Source organism: Dermacentor albipictus, chromosome 2, assembly GCF_038994185.2.
Source record: "Dermacentor albipictus isolate Rhodes 1998 colony chromosome 2, USDA_Dalb.pri_finalv2, whole genome shotgun sequence".
Lineage (NCBI taxonomy): Eukaryota > Metazoa > Arthropoda > Arachnida > Ixodida > Ixodidae > Dermacentor > Dermacentor albipictus.
In genome coordinates, this window is record NC_091822.1 from 183,341,066 (window position 1) to 183,356,670 (window position 15,605).

The following is a 15,605-nucleotide window of genomic DNA, read 5'->3' on the forward strand; positions in this document are numbered from 1 at the left end:
GGGCGCAGCAGCACCTCTGTTAGGTTGAAGTACCGTTGAGCTACGACCTACGATATCTGGCGGTGCGGGCGGGCTCAACGCCGCGTGTGATCACTGAGGTCATGCTTGAAGATAGCAGTAGCTTCCACACCGCTGCGCGGCATTGTTGTACCAAGGTACAGACGCAACAGCCAGTCGTTCATCTCTCGCGGCCCGGAAGGAAGGTGCGGCATATCCTTTCTGGTGCCGTGCGTGTGTATTTGGGGCGGCCGTCTGGCTGTCTCCGTGTTATATATATATATATATATATATATATATATATATATATATATATATATATATATATATATAGTGTGTGTGTGTGTGTGTGTGTGTGTGTGTGTGTGTGTGTGTGTGTGTGTGTGTGTGTGTGTGTAAAGGGGCTTTGCTTTGTCACTATACTGCTGAGTTAGTTCTGCTGCCTTTGTGTTGCGCTCTCAAAGGAGCGCATATGCGCGTCTTTACCTTGCAGCGCGCGCCTGTGGTGAACGAGGCTTAAAGAAGAAGTGGTGCGTGTGCTTCTTCCTGTATACGCGGGATTTATGATAGTATCGCAAATCTATGCTACAACCGATTGAAATTCCGAGTATAGATTGTGGCGTAGTGAAATAAGCTTAGTCAGGAGCATTTACGCATGACGTCCACATATTGAAGCAAAGTAGACATATATAAGCCAAGCGTGCAGCGGTAGTACATACGTGTCAACGGAGGATTCTTTGTCGCGAGAGTATAGCGTTCCGTCTGTATAGTAACTTTGGTGAAAGTTCGCTACCCTACACCGTCTAAATGAACTGTCACATTACGACCCGTCCCTCTATTATAATCAGCTCTAACGTCACTGGGAAGGTCAGATGAAGACTCACGTCATCGTTGCACACAAGAAAACCGATTAGCACGCTTTCCCGGCTCGATGTCTTAAAAGCACGGTATTCCAACTGTTATGACATATTCTCCGGATGCACTCGTCTCGACCATCCGACCGTGTCTTCTGACGTTAACAATTTAATTTCGTTACACCGTTGTTTGAACGGGTTGAATTGTTGGCACGCGAAAATTAGGAAAGGAAGCTGGAGATCGATAGTCGATGCTTTCACCGTGCGGTTGGGTGCATTTGACAACGTTGCTTTATCACGACAAAACGAGGAAACAGTTCTGATTGTGAAGAAGCTTGCGTGTATCGCATCGTTATATTTTTATTTCTTCTTACTTTTCGTGGATCCTATGTACATACGTATTTTGCTTCTGGAATACGAATATATAATGCAGCTTATGAATAATTCAAACACGATCAGCTAATGCTGCTGACCGTGTTTCTTCGTTTGTGTACATTTAGAACTGCAGAAGGGTTGCAAACTGAGCTTCTTGGTTGTTGGTACTGAAATACATGGGGACGACGCGAAAAGACGCGTGGTGAGATTGGATAACGAACACTTCGTGTCTTTTCGCGCTGTCTCCGAGTATTCTCGATAGACCTATATGGAGCGCAGCTCCGAGTCCGTGTTGATTCTTCCGCCTCGTTTAAGGCGGTCTGGTGCCGTTGGCTATACAGTGTCGCAGAAACGGGTCACCCGGCAAGACCGACGAGCCCCCGGGACGTTTCTCGCAGTTTCGCGATATCTCGACGGACGGGCGAGGCTCCGTTTCCTGTAGCCCCATCGCGTGCGCCGACCCAAGATCAGGCAACGCGTCCCTACTCCCTAATGTTCTGCAATCTCTCTCCCGGTTGGGGAAGCCACTTTCTGCGCGGGCTCATCTTCTGCGCTGCGCCGTGTCTTGGCTCGGTGTCCCCGCCTAAGCTCATTACGCTTTGTGTTCGCGTCCCTTTCTTCCAACTGAGCGGGTGAGCTCGCGCCCGTTCCGAGGCAGTGTTTTCTTACCCGGCTGCTGATTAAGGGAGATAAAGGTCATAACTTACAGGGACACAGCCCTGCAGGCAAGCATTCGCGCTCCTATTTGGCGTCCTGCGAAATTTCACCCAGCGCAATTGCTCTGCATCACTGCGCGAGCGCTGCGAATGTATACGCATTTGTGCATTTATGTGCGTGTACGCGTAAATGCAGGCAGACGTGTCCCACGCCATCGCGCTGTTGTGTTAAAACAAACACCTCCAGTTCCGAGAAGACGCGTGGCTTGCGAGTCGAGCCAGCTTATACGAGCGACCCGGAACGTCGATCTGAAGGGCGTTTATTATGCGTCCCGCAAGAAGGCGGCCGTAATTGGCGCTTTATGTACGACGATTAATCTAAGACATTTAAAGCGGTGTTGGCGCTTGCAGGATGATAACGAGAGCGAGTCCGTATTGCTGTTAGGAGGTGTGCGCTGACGTCATCGTGGCAGCCATCTTGTTGTATAGCCAGCATGGTGAAAAGCGCTTTATCTCGATCCGCCTATCTCCAGAAGCACTGTGGAAGCTGTGGAAACTACAACAAAATGGTGTGCGGTGTCGTCACTCGAATGCTCCCTTTCTGGAAGCTGGTGAATTCGCCACCGTGTCGGCGCAGATTGGCTGACACGGCGGCTGCGCCCTTTCTGATTCGCTCAAATCGCCAAAATGGCGAAATTCGAAAACGTGGAGGCCCACTGGGAACAAGTGGTTGCAAGCGAACGCTGCGAGCAGATGCAGACGAGCACCGCGGAAAGCCGGACAACCCGTTGTCGTCTGCTGTCCGAAGATCTTGCGGCAGCCGAATTCCACCACGTTTTCGGTCGCCGACTCTATAGCCAACTATCGCCCGGTTTTTCCCGTCTAATCGCGATTGCAAGGAATGCAACGGGGAGAGGCAGCGCGCGTGGCGGAAAACAGCGGCGCAGGTTCACACAGAGACCCAGCTCGTCATGTCGGCCTGCGGAACCGATCTGTTCCTCCACTTCTGGTACTTCCTGCCATCCCTGTGTTTTCTTCACTCTCCCCGTTCGCTTTGTTGCGTTCGCTTTTCAATGCTTGCTCGCTCGCAGCCGCTAGAATTGGGACGACGTCGGACGTATACTACGACCGCGTCGGCTATTATATGCGACGAGGAAGGATCCGCGAGCGCGGCGGCGCACGCTTTCGCAGTCGTCGCCGACGGCGCGAACGTAAACAAGAACGGCTCGTCTTCTTTTATTTCGCCTGCCGATCTCCACGGATGGGGCGAGGGGGGAGCGGGACGGGCGAACGGGTTTCGCGCTAAATTAAAACACAAAGGACCGGGAACCAGGAAGAAGAGATGCGTCGCCGGCAGGCGCGCGCTGTGGAACCGGGCTACAGCTAACCGAGCCGCTGCCGGTAATGCGGAGTGGATGATGATGACGTCGGGGCAGGCCGGAGATGTTTGGTTTGCTCTGGGATCGGAGCGGGGCCCGACCGGGGGAAAGTGGGACTGCTTTAATCGAGTTGCGAGACTGTATACGGGTGAAAATCCGGTCAGTATTTTAGAGGGACACGGAAGAGAAAAATAAATTGAGCCGTGTAGTTAGTATAAGTGATCTTTCTGCAATACGAAAGTCATTCTTACCGCGAGAGGACGCTTGATAAACCGGATATGACGCAAAAGCGAAAGGCGGGGGTGGCGATACCGACTGGCGTTCCCGCGCATTGTTGAGTTCGTCACATTGTCAGCTCTGGTTGGTTCAAAATGCCACCATTACAGAATGGGGCAATGTGGTGAAAGTTGACGATTGCCCAGAATAGCACCCCATTTCGCCGTGACGTCACCCACGGATATTAGCGGAGTCTGCATGCTCAATCCCATCTAAGTTTCTATATGCGAAGATGGGCTGTACGTCGTATCTTGCAAAAAGAATCGAGTGCAGAAGTGGTACGGTAAGAGACGGGGCTGGAAAGGCGCTCACTTGCAACTGAGCGTATATTGAAAAACTATACCTACCACGCGCATTCACGCGCATGCGCTAACATCTTAATTTTCCCTATATGCAGGACAGGGGATGACTGTCACGTCACACGAGAAGTTGCGACGGCAGACAGATGTTTCGGTCAGTCACAATAGCTCCGTTGGTACGAGTGGCAGCAAGCTTACTGTTGTGTACATCGTGTTCTAAAGGAGCTCGAGACTCAACTTTGGAAGTTTCGATAACTTTTACTGAGTCACAACGTCCGACATATGCATTGATGTCCGTGAATACCCGCGACGGACCGGCGCTGGGGTTTCGGCACAAAGTTCAAACATACTGAAGTTTGGTTTTGTTTTTCTTTTTTACCAATCGACTTCCTTGTTTCCAATTAACGAAAATAGTTTCTGAACGATAGTTTATCAGCCTAAACCGATGTCATCCACACGTTCTGAACCCGGCACCTCCGAGTCAAGATAGAGATGTTTCAAACATAACATACGTCATGGTTCCGTACGTCTGTAAGGAAACTGGCGGAGGGTATATCTAGCCAAAACAAACGAATGCTACGATTTAACACATCCTCGAAAAATGAAAAAAAAATGAAGAAGAAAGCTTTACGGCTGTGTCCTGGCAAACCAAGCGTCTCGTCTGGTCAGGCGTCGCCTATTTGCTGCTTCTGAACAGTATGAAAGTCAGGAATGAGGTGCATGCAGCTCATAGCGAAAGAATTGCGAATTATAACCTAATGTTGCCTCTACAGTGTATCTCCATTTCAATGCTCCAGCTCCTCCGCTTCCCCTGTGGCGCTTAGAACGATTGAAAGTGAAGAAAGTAACCGAGGCGATGATCGCGCAATGAGGACGTCGCCCTTGCGCCTCCGTTTGCCCAGCTTTTCAGGCGCTCCTTCGCAGCCTCGCTTTTGTCCGCTTAAAATTCGCTCCCAAAGCGAAGACTGTTTTCTAGCTCCCTTTCTCCCACGTTGCCTTCGCCTCGTCGTCGGCGTCCCCGTAATCGTCTTCTCGCATGAAAGAGCATTCTGATGAGAGGCGGGACCGACCACCCAGTTCAAAGCGCCCTTGTCGCGTCGCATTCCCCTTCGCGTTACTCGCGTCTTTCCTGCAATTCTTCGGTTTTCCTTTTCTTTCTTTCCCTTTCTTCCTTTTTTTTTTCTTTCGGCGTCCAATTTCTGGCCCGCTGCACCTCCATTCAGCCCCCACCCGACGCTAAGGTCCTTACCCGACGCTCGCCTTGGGAGCCATTTAGCTGAAAGCGGAGTTTGTTGGTTGTTTCGCGGGGGCTGGCAAGCACTCGCGAGTCTTTTTTGCATTTCCATTTTCTGATCACAAGAGAGAGTCGCTGGATCCCCTTTGCGTAGCATCCCTTGGGCGTCTAGAAGTCGCCGGCGTGATGAAAAAAAAAGAGAGAGAGATAGAGAGAGAAAAACACAATCGTTCGGCAGCGACGCGTGAAGCGCATTATGTATACTGTTGGCTTATTGTCTCAAGAGTTGAAGGGGGGGGGGGGGGGGGTCGAGGTGAGGCGGTGCGCATGGTAAGGAGAGATACGCGGCAGCCGTAGTGTAAATTAGCATATTGATTACGGCCTGTCTGTCGGCTTGCGGGGTCTTTATTATACGCACGCTGCGCCTGGAAAGGCGCCTAATTTGCTTAACGGACTCGATGGATGGATGCGCCGTCAGAGACCGTTCGTACTTTGTTTTACGCGCTGTGTGCGTGCGTTGCTGCTCCTTTTATCGATTTGATTTCGTGTCGTTGTGCTTGTCGAGTGCTGCTAGATATAGGGGTGTAGCACCTGGATAGTGATCCGTCGTTGTGCGGTGATGATCAAAGAAACTTGTCGTGTGGCCGACGTCCCGAGTGCGGGGACGAGTATCGAGAGCAGTTTTCCGCGCGTACGACGACGATCGTGTCAGAATGTTACAGAGCGAGGTGGGAGTCGGGCAGAGGACAGAGTAGGAGTCAAAGGTAGGAGTATGCGTCTACTGGCAAACAAGGCAAAATTTAACGCGTTCCCATACTTCAGGCTTGTTGATATTGAAGGAGGCATAAAATCGATGCGGGATTACGAAGCGAACACACAAAGCGTTGATGCCTAGGCGCTACTGTAATTATTATTATTATTATTATTATTATTATTATTATTATTATTATTATCTTTGGCGGCGAAGAGTCGTGCGATGCGAAAATGAGCGAATTAAGCATGTTTCGTTTCTAGCGTGCATTGCTTTATCGCAACGTCTGGAGATGTCGCCAGAAGCGCTTCCGGTATTCCGGTATACGCGGTAGACCGTTTTATCGGCCGGCAACCGGCGCGCCGCCAACCAAGGATTCCTCCTCTCTGGCCTGTGCGAGCCGGCGTGGCGTTGCTTGAATGTGTTGCCGTCGCGTGCTGCAGAACCGATTGGAGATGGTCCAGCTCTTTAGTTTTATTGTTTTAGCTGCCACACAGCATTCGCCCAAGCCAGCATGGTTAGACAGGCTTATATAGCATGGCGGCAAAAGCGGACCGCTTATAGATGGAGCCCCGCCTACGCAATATGGCGGTGCCCCTGGGAAAAAAAATAAATAAAAAGAAAAGCCCACCTTTGCTATAGCTCGCAGAGTGTCCCCAGGCGGCTAACTTGCTTCGTCGCCAATGGCACTGCACCAGCGTTTAGATCACGTTTTGTTTTAACGAAAGCAGCGGCAAGCGAATTTCGTAGCTCGTATACGTACGCGGGTTCTTGAACACATCGCGCAGCTCCTATGTTGTTCCAAGGTCGAGCTGTAGCGCGATTTCGTTTTTTTTTTTTCAATAATGTAACATTACGTGCACGGCAGAGCTGTGTGTGTAAACGTCCTGTCTCGCTATACCTCTTTCATATTGAAATGAAATACGCCACATTCTCTCCAGGGTCGTATGCGTAGATGGATGGCGCAGACTTTGCGCGCGGTTTGTTTTGCACCCCACGCTCTTATTCCTCAAGGTAATCTATACGTCCACTGTTTGCGTGGCCGTGCTGAATAATACGCCGTGCACTGTCCCTCCCTTCTCCCTCGTCTCGCCTCATCGAAATACCGATTTCCCCGCCTATCTTGCGATGTATTCACTCACTACTAAGCTAACGCGACAATCGCTCATACTTGCTTTTATTACCTGGAGGAACATTCTCGGCGCAGGACGCCCTTGTTTCCCTTAGACGCTTACGTGCCGAGTGACGTGAAGTCTCGCGAAAGTGGTATATAGCATCCGGTGGTATCCCCGAAAGTGAGTACCTACCAGGGATACCAGGCTAAAGCCCCTCTTTTTGCAGGGCCTTAGGAGTACCCGCTCCTAAAGCCCTGACTGACAGGTTGATCTTGTCTGCCCTTAGCTACAGCCGCGTTACGGCAGTTACGCAATATACACGTTTCCCCGATCGACGTTCGTCTCTTTGAAGACTGCGAAACGGGAGGGGGAGGGGGGGGGGGGCGTAGATTCTGTGCGTGTGCTAACGACCCCGAGGTCAGAAGAGAGTGCCGCGCGCGCGTAGGCGCGCCACAGCGGGTGATGCGAGGCACGCTGACGCGTAGGCGAACAGCGGCCAACGCCTCGGCGAGCTACCGGGGCGGCGCCCTTCGTGACAAGGTTGCAACCTCGATGGCGTACTCGGCCGCCGCGCAGTAGCCCCGCCACGTTACCGCTCTGCACCTACGGAAGAAAAAATAAGGGCCGCCGGTGTTCACAGCGCACGAATTACTACGTGGCCTCGGGCTGAGACCACTGCGCTTTCGTCACTTTGATCACGGCAGATCGTAGCCGACCACCGTATATATGTATGAGGAAATAAGTGCAGCCGGCCAGTGGCGTAGCAACAGGGGGGGCCGGGGGGCCGTGGGCCCCGGGTGCAAGGGGCCAGGTGGGGGGGAGGGGGGGTGTCATATACGTCTGAAGACAGCCAGAAATTGTCGATATCCTCGCCTTCCTCGACTACACCCGGGGGGAGGGGGAGGGGTGCGCGGGGTGACGGAAGACCTATGGGCCCCGGGTGCCAGACGACCTAGCTACGCCACTGCAGCCGGCCGTTCGATCCGTATGCTTTGACGGTGGGTTCTGAATTAGCGAATGTCATTAAAACTTCCGCTTGCTAATAATGTACGCGTCAAAGATCTTGCGCGCGGCTTTCCGTCGTTCCCGATGGTCACGCGCACCGCGCTGGTTCCTCGAAGTCGTCGTGCACGTATTCTGCAGCCTCTCGTGCGACGACACAAGGCGGCGCTTTTGGTTTCGTGAAGCACGGTGCCCTCGCGCGCGCGCTTTCGATCGTCTGTTTCTGATCTTCTGTACAGCGTAATAAATGTGTGGCTCGACTGTATAGCTGGTCGCTTCTGCACTTTGACAGAGAAAACTCGTGTGCGTACGCCTCCGCGCGAATTGCCCTCTCCGTCCGCCCCTCCCCCATTACTGTTCCAAGACTGTTGTCCCCTCCCGGTGATTTATGGTCGGCACGACAAGACGGAAGCGAGTAGCGGGCTCTCCCTGTTCCGTGGCCTCCCGCTCTTGGGCTGTGCGCGATCTCCTGCGGAGCGGTGCCTCTGTCGCGGACCGCTATAGCTGTGGTTGCTCTCGCGTAAGAGGCCTAGCCGGGAGCTCTGGCCGGAGGGCGGTGCTGCTGATTCGCTCGGCCCATCTGCTGGCCGATGGTCAGAAGTCAGCCTTAGGCTAGACAGCATCGTTTGCAGCAACGCGACCTTCAGATATGAACTGAAAATGTTTAGGCTTGCTTTCCCTCTGGTTCGGTTTCCCGAAAACTAACTCCATTCAGTTTTCAGATATTGCTTCGGATTCGCATTTGTTGAGAGCATATGCATCCAGATTCATTAAGACCATCCGTATATATATATAAATATATATATATATATATATGACGGCGCTCACTAGGAATTTATGGGGAAAAAATTCATTGCAAACAACTCACACGGATCCATAGAAATGCCAGTGTGAAATCTGTATGTATCAAAAGGCTGCACAACCATTGGCCGGGTGACTGGCAACACGTTCTTAGAGACACCGTTGCAGTTTCGCACAATGCGGAATGTCAAACTTCTTTTTATATTTTTTTTTCTTTGCAGCAAATCGTTGTAATACACTAAAGAATAGCTTCTTGTGCCCTAGCCAACAATTTGTTGAGGTTATTGACCAAATATCGCACTGGGTCATATTGTTTGGGTGATATATTGTTTTATAATATTGTTTGGGTTTCCTTAACCTTGTTGCATGTCTATTTCGCAGCCTCTTGCTATTTCGATGCAGTGATCTGGTGTTTTCTCACACAAAGTATTTTTCTGTTCTTTTCTCTTATGCAGGTGTGTACAGCAGCTCCGTGGAGTCTGCATCCTTCCTCAGTACTGGCACGCCCCCAGCAAGGAAGAAGGGCTCCAGGGACAGTGAGCAAGATGTAAGTACCAAAGGTCAAATCATATGAGTTCCTCTTTTCCCTTTCATTCTCAATCATAAAGTGGATATACATGCTTCAGTAAAAAAGAAACTGGGTGCATCTGTTTATGGGGGCTCTGAGTGCATCTTGGACTTACACGTATGGAACATTTACAATTATATGTTTTGGACACCTGCTTCCAGAGAGTTCAGACACATGAATCAGTCAAGCCTTCATTAATTTGCAGGTCTTGTTGTCATTCAGCTGTATGCCTACCTGTGGACCAGTTGTGTTGCTTAGGCCCTTCCTCTTCTGTGCATCTTACTGAGAGACATCGACAAATCATGTCAGCAGCCAGGCAGCATGATCGTGTTATTGAGACCAGCATGTAATTGTAGGGACCATCTCTGACGCTTTGGTATAATGATGATAATTGATGGCGTGTTTTGCTGCAAGGACTTGGGAGACCAAAGAGTGCCAAAGATGCATATTTATCTAAAGTGAAGATTAGGGAAATGAATTCAAATTGGTGTTTGGCAGTGGCTACCTGCACTGGGGATCACTGACTGTATTGCAATGTATTAGAGTATCGTGCAAGTGGAAAAATTATTCATTAGAACCATCAGCCCTCAAAAACAAAAAAACAAAAATGCCAGCTCGCATGTATGTGAATGAAGCCCCTTGTGATCCATCGTCTGTGAGTTTCTTGCCATCCTCTGAATTTATTATTCTTGTGGTCTGTTTGTTGATCAATAGTGATGCTATTTAACGCTGTCTGCATTTATCGCATACCCACCTCTGATTACTTATCACTGTGTTTCAATCATTGCCAGGAGTCTGCCCAGGAGGCTTCCCCATCGGAGGCAGAGATGCTGACCATGTGCAAGTGCATCGTGAGCAGCATCATCGAAAGTGAAACGGCATACGTGGACTGCCTCGACACCCTTAATCAGGTAAGCAAGTTGTAGCAGTTGATGACAGCTTGTGTGACAGTGCATCTCGAAGCTACGTTGAGAGAGTTGCCGTTATCGTTTTCATTACAACAAGTGCAGTTTCACTTCAAGAAAAGGGACCAAAGGGATTTGTGCAGCTCTCTTTGGGTGCTTGCGATAGGTTTTAAATGGTATCGCAATGCTGTGTTACTGTTGCTTATTATGTGTGTTGACACATTCATGGATATTTGCTTATACAACAATGGCTTGATTGATAAGTAAGAGGGGTGTTAGTTCTGCATACACTTCTTTTTTTTTTTGCCAGTCTTTCTGGAAATGCAGCATCTTGTCTCAGAAAGTGATCTTTTGCCCAAAGCTTAGAATTTTGACAAGCGTACTATAAGCTGTGTCCTTCCCTCCATTTATCAGTTCACATACTGTTACTTACGATGTCTGCTTATACTTTGACAGATATTTGTTTATATTGCATGTTGTCTTCATGAAGTGCAGTCTTATTTCTGCATGTACATCATCATTTAGAGCACAGCCCTTAGGCGCCTGTTTCTGCTGCAAGTGTCGGCATCGGCAGCGGTGCACCGAGCGAACGAGCACAGTGAGAAAGAGAGAAAGAGAGACTCATTGTGATGAGGAAGAGGCGCTATTTTCTTCAATCCTTTAGGGAGCATGACTCAGCGCCTTGGAGAAAGGAGGGGGACATAAAGAAGAAAGTAAAGAGAGAAGGTCGAGGTAATTGCAGAGCCCGGGTACCGTTAGGTACTGATGTTAGCAGTAGTCATGCGGGGCATTCACAATTTACACAACAGCCCCGTGTCCTCCAGGAACTTGAGAATGTGCCTGAAGGCAGAGCCATGGTGCTGGCCAGGAAACAACGGCTGGGATGCCGAAATCGCTGGGAGTCCCAGGCAATGACACGTAGAGAGAAGCCCTCTATTTGGAGAAAGCGAGGCAGAAATAAAGTCAGTGAAAGATGAAAGCGATTGCGGAGCCCAGTGCGGGATGAAAGATGCGAGGAGGAAAGCGGATAAGGTGCAGTGGAACCATGAGGTGGGAAGCAGAGGAGGGTATGGCAAAAGCATGATAAGAGAAGCTTAGTGCGGCAACGATGACTACAAGATGGCGCCAGAGTAGCACACGTCATCTGGGAGGTCTGTCGGCGATGGCTGCTGTGAATCGCGCCAACGCTTCACCCACGTGCTGGCTCTCGCGATCTCCACTTTAGCAAGATAGTCTCGCCACACTTGGCTCCGTTTGGAATGTGCTGCATGAGACGGATTGTTCATGCCAGCCAATATATCGCAAAATTAAAAGAGCTGCACTCAAATTTCGAATTAGGGAGTATCGTAATCGTCGGTGAATCTTTCTTTTTTCTTTTTCAACATTCTGTTTAAATCCTGCCTCCACGTATTGGAAGAAAGGTTTTTGGGTCAAGCTTACAAATATACTATACTAATTGGCGCATTCAGCCCTGCTACTTTGCGATTATGCTTGTCATGATCAGCAAGTAAGCAAAGCCACCTGTTCAACAACTTTCTTTATTACCTACAGTACGCTCGTGCCCTGACCAGCGCCATCGGAACGAACCAGTCAGTGTTGTCCAAGGAGGAGATCGACACTATCTTCTACAAGATTGAGCAGCTCCATGAGACGCACAAGAACTTCCGGGATGGCCTGCGCAGGAACTGCGAGAACTGGGATGCCAAGCCAACAATCGGCGAGAATTTTAAGTTCCTGGTGGGTGACACTGCCTCTGTCTGCACATCTCTTGTCATTGCTGTAGCTTTCCTGTGTATATTTCATGCATGTTGAAGCTTAACTCTTGTCTGCTTAAGGTAGCATGGCCTAACAGCTAGTGTCTTAAATGTTTCTGTTTAAGATCGACCTGAGGATGCTTATTTGTAAAGTTTGAATGCAATTTCTAGATTTGGGATCATTCTCAGTGGGGCTAAATGCTGCAGTAGCATCACTTGAGACTGTTAGCAAATTTTTGCCTTTATTCTACATATTCAGACAGTTACATTATTTCTTATGGTGGGAAGGGCATCAGAGGAAAAGAGCAGGAGGATATCGAAGAAGCTGCAGTCCTTTGCTCTCAAGATCTTGACACTTGGGGAAGGAGGGCTCCATTTATCAGGAAATGGAAGAGAATTGGATAGGCATGATTTGCCTTAGCTGCGCAGTTTCTGAAATCACCAATATGCTACTGTTGCATCACATGAATGTCACTTCATTTCGCATGCTAGCAGTGACACATATGAAGACGTCCTGCAAGGTTTTGTGCAAGTGTGTCCACAGTTTTGCATAATAGTATGGGATTTCATACAACACTGTTTGCCTATAAACACTGACTGCAACTTTGTCAGCATTATATTAAGCTGTAGGTGACATAGCATCTTCAGGCATGTCATTCTTTCTTTGCTTTTTGTTTTCTCTGCAATGCAGGCAAGTCGCCTTGAAGTTTACAAGCTGTTCTTGGAGAACTATTCCAAGGCCATTGAGACTGTGCGGCACTGTAACGCATCAAACTTGAAGTTTGAGGAGCTGTTCAAGGTGAAATTATTATTTCTTTCATTGAGAACATCTTATGGCCTGAAGGTTTTGCTCTATTGCTGAAACAGTTATCTTACTTCTTTCAGTATAAGGGGTTGATTACATTTTTTTTTCCTTCCAGAACATCAAGTTAAACACATCAAAAGGACAGCCAGCAACACTAGAAGGTGCTTTTATGTTCTCTGACCCAGCTTTGATATTAAGTTTAACTGCTGATCAAGCTTGATCCAGAAAAAGCTCAATTTCATCAATACATCATCTCTCATAGTTTCGTGGCCTAATTTTTTTGCTCACTAATGTATCTGTCATTACAGATTTGCTCCACAAGCCAGTGGCGAGGGTGCAGAAAAATGCACTGGTGCTTCATGTGAGTTTTATATTCATTGTTGCTGATGTTTGTGACAGAATTTTCGTGTCCATTGTAGTTCTAAACCATTGTCAGAAGCCCTCACACATTTGATTGTTTTGTTATCACAAGCCACAGTTTGCTGCTGTTGGTTCTTTGTTTACCGACTGACATTTTCTTTTTCCATCAAGAAGCTGTTCTTCATTGGCTGTAGTGAAGATTATGTGGACTAAGATGGTAATTTTTCTTTCTTCTTTCTTCAGGACCTTCTTCACTACATACCTAGCAGCCATCATGACTACAACAACCTCAGGGCAGCGCTAAAGCTCACGCAGCGGTTCCTGAATGAACTCAAGCTCAACTCACCAGAAAGCATGTTCCCGGTAAGTATATTAGAAGCAAACACATTACCAGACTAAAACTGTGGCCACAACTCCCTTTCATGAACTTATGATTTAAATCGCATCTTTTGGTAACTGTTGTTAGACATAGCAAACCATTAATTTTTTAACCTTGGCTGCAATGTTTGGGACATATATCAAGGACATTTGAGCAATAGTCCAGGTCATAGACATTGTTATCTAGATGGTTTTATGTTGTAGTTTGGAGAGATGGAAACTACACATGCAAAGGGTTAATGTATATTAGGCTGATGGATAAAGAAAAACTATTTTGGCTTCTGGCAAGATGTCATATGTTGTAACCTGAAATCTATGAACTTCAAAAAGAAGTTCTTGGCAAACAAAAATAATGGAAGCAAAGCAAGCTAAAAACAGCAAATACGTATTTCATAATGTTTAAGAAATAAGACAAGCAAACTTCCAAAGTTTTGCAAAATTTATTGTGTACATCATTCACTTCTCTTTGTTGAGTGATGGGAAGCTAACTATATTATTACCACTAATTAGTTTAAATCTTTATAGTTGCTGTTGAGTTTCTCGTTTTGCTTACTGCATCGTGCTGAACACTCACACCTGCTTTCTCTACATAAGCCTGGCCCAATGATAACGCTCTCATGTCTACCACTTCATTCCAGCATCAAGACAGGGCTCCTAGGCATGTCGTGAAAAACAGCTTTATTGTGGAATACTCCGAGGGACACCGGAAGCTCAGGCACCTTTTCCTCTTCAATGACGTCATTGTCTGCGCCAAGTACAAACCTTCCAGCAGGTGAGTTTAGCTACACGGCCTGGGCAAAAATTTCATGTTGGCATTTTGTTGCTTAACTGAGTTCTTTGTTTGGCTATCCAACTTCACGGGCACCAATTGCACCTGGAAGGTGAAACTGACTTCACCAGCTGGCAGAGGCAGAGCATTGCATTTGACCTTCAATTTTCATTTTTCAATGTGTCGAAACATCATAGAATTCTACAATATTGAATAACTCTGGAGTTGACAATGCTTTTATTTATTTATGCTATGTGTTCGTAATGGTAAAACCAGCTTTTCACAAGGACGCAGAAATACATGATGTTCAGGATAAATTTGACAGTTAGTACATTGAGATAGAAATATGCATAGTCAATATGTATTGCCTTAATTTACATGTAATTTACATATTTACATAAATTTGCATATAACTCATATGTGTCGTTTCTGATAATCCCATCAAAATCAAATGGAACTGCAATGGACGCAAGGAAACCACGAAAATATTATGGAGTAGTTGCCTGCATCATGATGATTTGTGCTGGGCAGCCAAACTGGACAGTGCACCTTGAATACCCTAAAATTGATACGGCATAAAATACAGAGGTGGAGTGAAGACTGAAGCCATAGCTGAAGATATTGTTCCGTGTTCCATGTGTCATGAAGTCCAAATTTCCCCAAAGTATGATGGTGTTTGGATGTGACTCCAGTGAGGGTGATGAGATGCCCCCATACATATTTCCATAGGGACGCGGGTTCAATTCGAATGGGCATGTGGGGCTGCTGTACACTGTTTTGAAGCCTTGGATGGGTAGGCGGCTGCTCGGTGCTTTATGAACTATTAGTATTTTTGTCTTGAGAATTATTTTGAAAGTTTGGAGAAAGAATCTTGCTGTCGTTTATTGCATGCTAAACCTTGCCTATCAAAAATTGGGCGATAGAAATCTAGTAACAAATCACATGTACCTTGCACATTATTCTTTTCTCTTCCAGGCAAAAGTTTACTTTTGAGGTCAAGTGGTACATCCCTCTTAGCCTTGTTACCCTCATTGATGCCACTGGTAAGTCCCATCATTATCTAAAAGCAGTATAGTTGCATATAAGTAAAAAAGTAGCCGTTTCGCCTGAAAGGCAAAGCACTGATTGCAATAGCAAATTAGTAGATAGCTGTACGAAGTAAGGATAGTAGTTTTATCCAGCATATAAACTTGTAAACATTCGCTTTCCAACTAAATTAACGATGATATGATGTGTAAGCACGACTGAACAAGGACGTAGAAAGAAACAGACGGACAGAGACAGCGCTGTCTCTTGTGTTCTATCATGGATTCAAACCAACTAGCCC

The 15,605-nt window shown here is 47.6% G+C and overlaps 1 protein-coding gene across 2 annotated transcripts in view; it reads left to right on the top strand.

Annotated features, from left to right (window-relative positions):
• Positions 1 to 15,605, top strand: part of RhoGAP1A (Rho GTPase activating protein at 1A) — a 172,047-nt gene that overhangs the window by 135,000 nt on the left and 21,442 nt on the right. For both annotated transcript variants that reach the window (XM_065454388.1, XM_070534549.1), the window contains exons 2-10: positions 9,195 to 9,286; positions 10,099 to 10,218; positions 11,764 to 11,949; positions 12,658 to 12,765; positions 12,887 to 12,932; positions 13,080 to 13,132; positions 13,375 to 13,494; positions 14,148 to 14,281; positions 15,254 to 15,321. In XM_065454388.1, coding sequence (XP_065310460.1) covers positions 9,195 to 9,286; positions 10,099 to 10,218; positions 11,764 to 11,949; positions 12,658 to 12,765; positions 12,887 to 12,932; positions 13,080 to 13,132; positions 13,375 to 13,494; positions 14,148 to 14,281; positions 15,254 to 15,321 — 927 coding nt within the window. The remainder of the gene's footprint in view (positions 1 to 9,194; positions 9,287 to 10,098; positions 10,219 to 11,763; positions 11,950 to 12,657; positions 12,766 to 12,886; positions 12,933 to 13,079; positions 13,133 to 13,374; positions 13,495 to 14,147; positions 14,282 to 15,253; positions 15,322 to 15,605) is intronic.